This window comes from Palaemon carinicauda, chromosome 20 (genome assembly GCF_036898095.1).
Source record: "Palaemon carinicauda isolate YSFRI2023 chromosome 20, ASM3689809v2, whole genome shotgun sequence".
In the NCBI taxonomy this organism is placed as follows: domain Eukaryota; kingdom Metazoa; phylum Arthropoda; class Malacostraca; order Decapoda; family Palaemonidae; genus Palaemon; species Palaemon carinicauda.
In genome coordinates this window covers 81,957,610-81,964,919 of record NC_090744.1, presented here as the reverse complement: position 1 = coordinate 81,964,919, position 7,310 = coordinate 81,957,610, and the positions used below count along the sequence as shown (strand labels likewise).

The 7,310-nt window shown below is 36.7% G+C and overlaps 1 protein-coding gene across 1 annotated transcript in view; it reads right to left on the bottom strand.

Annotated features, from left to right (window-relative positions):
* Positions 1-4,495: 4,495 nt before the first annotated feature.
* The window catches only part of LOC137659930 (uncharacterized), a 27,926-nt gene continuing 25,111 nt past the window's right edge, over positions 4,496-7,310 (bottom strand). Inside the window, exon 2 of the mRNA XM_068394694.1 lies at positions 4,496-4,616. Coding sequence (XP_068250795.1) covers positions 4,496-4,616 — 121 coding nt within the window. The remainder of the gene's footprint in view (positions 4,617-7,310) is intronic.

The following is a 7,310-nucleotide window of genomic DNA, read 5'->3' as shown; positions in this document are numbered from 1 at the left end:
GGTATGGCATTTCTTTTATAAATAATCTCTTGAGATGAGGATTATGAAGTATGTCTTAAGAGCTTGAAATAATTAGTGATACGAGTAAAAATAGTAGCATTTATATTTCTATTACTATTATAATTATAAGTATTGTTAGTAATCATTCATTTAAAGATACATGTATATCAATTACGTATATGGAGAGTGATTTATGATGAATCTACTATGACACAAAAAGCTGGGTATTTCTATTGCTCTGGATGAAAATATAATGCAAAGTAGGAAAAACAGAAGCGTCGGGAATGAATAAAATTGTGCATACGTGTAAGTAGGAGTAGAAGTTACACCTCCAAAAAGAGCTGCAATTCAAATATAATGATATATCTTAATAAAAAGGGGTTTCTTTGTGAAAGTGTTTTTATCGAGTGAATAGAAATAATCTTATTAACATCCTATGGAATCATGTGAACATATAGAACTTTTATTACAAAGATTCTTACAAGCATTCTAGAGCAGAAGTTTTGTGATGTAATATGCTACACTATAGCTGTAGGGATACCTGAGGAAGGTTATATAAAGTTTAGTTCCGTTTAACAGGGGAGAAAGATATTGAACTAATTGTATGACTTCTTCTGGTCTTATCCACCTTAAGATTGAGAAAGATTCATGTTTGGGATTTTTCTTTACTTTTCCAGCCTGGAAGTCCCTGTGGATTGAAATTTGGAAAATTATTATAATAGGTTCATACCTATCACCCAAAAAGGAGATTGCTGTTGGGGAAGTTGATTTCACAATAGGGTGTATTTATATCAGGCATTGGCAACTGTGGCTGCGACTTGTGCATACCTGAGACAGTCTAGGTTACTGAAACTATAAATAACCAAAATTCATGAAGGCCCAGCCTTGGACTTCAAAAGGGATTTTGACATAGGAAAATTCTATTTTTGGGCTCGATCCATGCCGTCCTGATGGAAGTTCCTCTATGCAGGTTCTGCTTTGGATATTTCCTGCACGTGATATACCGGAAATTTTTTTATGTAGAGATATCACAGGGTTGTAACCCTGGAGCGAATATCCGAAGAGATATCGTGTATATAACAGGGACGGGATTAAAACAACCACGGCTATAGTTCCCCGAATAGAGTTAACCTTGTCTAGAAGGATATGGGATAGAATTGGATACATGGGAGAGCCGTTACAGCTCCGATCTCATCTTCTTTGATCGCTTTGGGAGTGTTCTGCTTGTTTCGTCAAGTTTTGCATGTATTTGGGATTATGGATGCTTCTGCTTCTGCTTCATCGGTTAAGTTGGGTACCTTATCATTTTTTGGTGGATAATTTCAGGTCTCCACCCTCCACCCTTGTTTTTGCGCTATGCGTTCGTTTTCATCCTACAGCTGTCGCAGAGCCAAAGCCAGAAGCTCATGTTTTAAAATTGTTCAGTGTTTTATATGAATTTCTTGGCTAGCCTTGTAAAAATGTGTTATATATATACTTTTACAGCTGTGTTATAATTCTAAGATAGACATTAGCTTTATTGCATGCTTGTCTTAACTACTGTTGGCCTAGTAGTAGGGTCAATATATGGAAAATACCCCCTCAACCCCCAAAAAACTGTAACAAAAGGTTTCTCAACTGATTCTGGTAGCTTTTAGTGTACTTGTTGACATACTAAAAGTTTACCAAACTTTGACCCCCGGAAAAGTGTATTTTTCAAGATGGCGTCCAAGATGGCCGCCGAAACCTTTGAACGATCGTAACTCTATGACTATCAACTCAAATTTGATGATCTTGGTGTCTATTCCTACATTTATTGGGACAAAGAGCACGTTAAGATCATAGAAAATAATGGTGGCCTATTATGCGTCAATGTTTAGGGGTTCGAGGTGGCATTTTCCATATATTTGATTGAATCTAACTGCATAACTAATTCGTATTCTTCTCTATTTCAGATATAATTCAACAATGAGTGCAAGCACAGTCAGTCAAGCTTCTTGTCTAATCTGTAAGGAGGAGATTGAGGATTTCAGTGATAACTGGGTTGCATTCAGTGGAATGGGCCAAAAGGAATAAATGATGCCATTGTAAAGCAGAAACACGATCTTATAGTTGAAGCTGGTATGAAAGTGCATAAAAGCTTTTGTCAACAGTATATTAATGTTAAAAACATTAAAAGCCATGTTGCAAAGAAAAGTAATGCTTCCGTGCCAGGAAAAAGAACCACAAGATGCTCAAGTGGAGCTTTTGATAGTGAAAGGACTTCATATTCCCTGGATGTACAATTAATTTGGACAAGAGACACTTTAGCTGGGTATACACGGACAAATTTGTGGAAAAAATTTCGAAGGTCTGTGAATCCCGTTCAGATGACTAGGAACTGACTGTAAAGGGCTGCATTGAATATCATTTACGAGATTTACATGCAGCAGATGGCCTTTATCATCATTCATGTAGTAGAAATTTCAGGAACCTCAGATCAGTGCCTTTTGAGTTCCAACATGTCCCTGATGCCAAGCGCAGAAAGCCAGGCAGTCCTTAAGATAAGTATAAGTATGAAGAATTTCAGGACATGTGTGCTTACCTAGAACTTAACAGTGAGGAAGAACTAACTGTGATATCTTTGAGAGCCTCATAATGAAAGGTTATCTTTCCAATCCTGATTCTGAACCCTATGACAATTACAGTTTGAAAAATCACCCTAAAGAGCACTTTAAGGACTCAATTATATTTTCTGAAGGAGAATGCTTGGACGATATTGTCCCCATGAGAGAACAAACATTGCAGATTGTGAGATCATATTACAAAGGAAAGTGTCAGGAAGATGATGAAGAATCCCCAAAACGTGCTATTATTGAAACTGCCGCCAGATTAGTCAAAAGTGACATCAAGTCTGAGGTTTCCACTATGAAGAATCAGTATCCAAGTAGTGAGAATTTAAAGCTTGATTCAGCGCTTTCATTCATTCCAACTAGTCTGCGAATAGCACTGGAAACATTGTTCGCTGAGAAAGACACAAGACACAAGGTTGCTACAATTGGTCATGCCATAATTCAGGCAGTTCGCCTACGAGCTGTCATTGCACCGCTACAAGTGGGACTTGCTGTGCAAGTCCATCATCTACTGTATATCGTTCAAAGTTCACTGTGGATACCCTTCATGAGATGGGATTTTGCTGCTCATATACAGAAGTGATGAGATTTGAAAAAAATGTAGCAGATTGTGTGGAACCTGATGTTCTAGGTGGAGATGTAGATTTGCTGGAAATGTCTATTCTTTTCGCCGCTGATAATGTGGATCACACTCTTATCACTCTGGATGGCAAAGGGACATTTCATGGAATGGGTGTCATTGCCTCTGTCACCCCTGGAAAACAGACGAACCATATCATTCCAACAAAACAGATCTCAAAACTGAAATCTGATAAGAAAACAAAGATTCCAGTCTTGGAGTATAGGTTTACAAGGCATGCTTGTCATGGAGTAGTCTTCGAGGACCTGCCAAGATTTCTTGACTGTGGCAGCTCGTGGGTGAACTGCCTGAATTATGGCATGACCAACAGCAGCAACCTTGCGTCTTGTGTCTTTCCTACTGAACAATGTTTCCAGTGCTGTTTGCAGACTAGTTGGACTGAATGAAAGCGCTAAATCAAGCTTTAAATCTTCACTACTTGGATACTGATTCTTCATAGTGAAAACCTCAGACTTGATGTCACTTTTGACTAATCTGGCGGCAGTTTCAATAATAGCATGTTTTGGGGATTCTTCATCACCTTCCTGACACTTTCCTTTGTAATATGATCTCAGAATCTGCGATGTTTGTTCTTTCATAGTAACAATATCATCCAGGCCTTCTCCTTCAGAAAATATGATTGAGTCCTTAAAGCGCTCTTTACGATGCTTTTTCTAACTTTGTCATAGGGTTCAGAATCAGGATTGGAAAGATAACCTTTTATTATGAGGCTCTCAAAGATATCACAGTTAGTTCTTCCTCACTGGTCAGTTCTAGGTAAGCACACATGTTCTGAAATGCTTCGTACTTATCTTCATATTTAGGACAGCCTGGCTTTCTGCACTTGGCATCAGGGGCATACTGGAACTCAAAAGGCACTGACTTGAGGTTCCTGAAATTTCTACTACATGAATGATGATAAAGGCCATCTGCTGCATGTAAATCTCGTAAATGGTATTCAATACAGCCCTTTACAGTCAGTCCCAATCATCTGAACGGGATTCACAGATCTCCAAAATTGTTTCCACAAATTTGTCTGTGCATACCCAGCTAAAGTGTCCCTTGTCCAAATCAATTGTACATCCACAGAACATGCAATCCTTTGCACTATCAAAAGCTCCACTTGAGCATCTTGTGGTTCTCTTTCCTGGCACAGAAGCATTACTTTTCTTTGCAACATGGCTCTTAATGTTTTTAACATTAATATACTGTTGACGGCAGCTTTCACGCACTTTCATACCAGCTTCAACTACAAGATTGTCTTTCCGCTTTACAATGGCATCATTTATTCCTTTTGCCCTCTTCCACTGAATGCAACCCAGTTATCACTGAAATCCTCAATCTCCTCCTTGCAGATTAGACAAGAAGCTTGACTGAATGTGTTTGCACTCATTGCTGAATCATATCTGAAATAGAGAAAGATGCGAATTAGTTATGCAGTTAGATTCAATCAAATATATGGAAAATGCCACCTCTACCCCCAAAACATTGGCACATAATAGGCCAACATTATTTTTTATTATCTTAATGTGTTCTTTGCCCCAAAAAATGTAGGAATAAACACCAAGATCATCAAATTTGAGTTGATAGTTATAGAATTATGATCGTTCAAAGGTTTCGGCGGCCATCTTGGACACCATGTTGAAAAAAACACTTTTCCGGGGGTCATAGTTTGATAAACTTTTAGTATGTTAAAAATGATATTAAAACCTACCAAAATTAGTTGAGAAACCTTTTGTTACAATTTTTTTTGGGTTAAACTGTATTTTGCCCTGACTATAGGCTGTCTATCTACCCCTAGCTCTTGGCCATGGCTAGCTAATATTTACAAATCCAGTTTTCCCCTTTTCTACGTAACCTTATGGTTCTCGTTAGGCCAGCATACCTCCCTGTCTACTGATAGTCATAGTTGGGAAATGCCGTCTTGAAGGGACTGCCTGGGAGTTGTGGATAGTGGGTCACAGCCAGCCTAGGTCGACCGTATCCCATCTTATCTACTTAGCCTTAGTTTTTGCATAGGCGGCACTGGTCAAAGGAACTTGTTCCCTGTGTCTACACTCTGTAGATCCCTTTTAACGATACTGAATTTGTTCTAATATTGAAAGGTAGACCTTACTTTCTTGCCGTCTTACCCTTCTTCTAGGCTATTACACTTAGACGGTGCTAAGTGGCAGCCGTTTGGGGAAATTTGTTCTCTGTACTTACTTACTGTAGATCCCTTGGAACGACATCAGATTCTTCTAATAGTACGATTATGTCTTCCTGTCCTGCTGCTTTACCATTTTCTAAGGATCCCTTCCTTTTCCCCCTTTCTCACACCCCATGTTAGGCTTGGTCTTCTTGCTGTGGAACTCAGATCCATTTTATCAGTTATGTTCTCTTTTCCTAAATGTTTTCAATTATATTTGTTTATACCATTATTCATCATTATTATCATTAGGAAAACAATGAAAGAGATATCAGTTTTATGTAAACTTTCATAGAAAGACAAATAAAGAAAGGAAAAATTGCATAACTCCTTCCTCATAATAAATTGGCCAAGTAATATTTCTTTCATATGATTTTGTATGTCATGTGGCCTTCACTCACTTGAATAAAATAAATTGTGTCCTCCCGTTACCGAATATTTGCCCAACCCTGATTTAAATGAACAAAAGATTACCCGGAAGAGCGAAAAGAAGAATTGAAACGAGAAAAAGATATTGAACTAATTATATGACATCAACCAGAATGCAAACGCAACTTTAAAAGAAACACTTCAATTATAAAAAAGTGGATAAGATTGAAACATAAATACCAATAAAGAGAAATAGAGGAAGAGGCTCTTTAACTATGATAAGCAGCTCTTTTAGGAGAGGGGCACTGCAAAGTCAAACCCTTGTTCTATAGTCTTGGGTAGTGCCATAGCCTTGGTGCCATGGTCTTCCACTGTCTTTGGTTAAAGTTCTCTTGCTTGAACGTACACACGTAAGAACCATTCTATCTTATTTTTCTCCCTGTTGTTTTTCAAGTTTTATAGTTTAAAATTGAAAGACCTACTTTAATGTCATTACTGTTACTAAAATATTTTACTTAAAGTGTTCATTACTTCTCTTGCAGTTTATTTATTTACTTGTTTCCCTTCCTCACTCGGCTATTTTTTCCTATAATAATTGGAACCCTTGGGCATATAGTATCCTGCTTTTTCAACTAGAGTTGTTGCTTAGCTAATAATAATAATAATAATAATAATAATAATAATAATAATAATAATAATAATAATAATAATAATAATAACGCAGTCAATGAGGAACTGTAGTGCAAGTACAAATCGAAACATCATCATTCATTCAATCCCCTTTATTACTACGTTTCGGACAATTTGTTCATCAGGTTCTGTAAAGTTAAAAGCATACACACGTACAAAAGATAGAAAACATAGGTAAAAGACATGAGCAACAATAGATAATTTAAAATTATAAACAGTACTTAAAAAACTTTTCTGCTGAAAGCAGAGTTATCTAGGTTTAGTTTCAGTTGATGTTTCAGTATGTAAAATGTTTACAATAATCATAGCTCGGTCTCAAATCGAGCTTTACATAAAATACTAAAATCAAGATCAAAATTGGTGTTACATACTCCATGGCAATGATCTCTTGTAGAGGATTGAGAAGGCTTACCTAGCAGTAGAAGAGTCGTCGAACTAATGCGTCTATGTTCAAAGGTTCTGGTAGACAACAGTTAAGTCGAACTTCCCACATATTACGAACTACACTTCGGACACACAACTTTATAAACAACTATAGAACATAGTTCGCTAGATAACCACTCCTTGGACTTGAGTAAATAGCCTATCTTAAAATTATTGAAAAATATCATTCTAATATTTATCTTTTTAAAGAAGGTTTTCGTTACATGCTTAATTTTTCATTCTATTATATTATCTATTTTGTTCGATATATAAGGAAATTGGAAATATATAATCTGGTCTTTTACTTCACAAAGCTGGCTATCATCATTAATGATTTTGTTAAGAAAATTTTGTAATTTTTTATGAAATAAATTATTTTGGTAACCATGGTTGTTGCAGAATTCCTATAAGAATGATATTTCTCTATGAA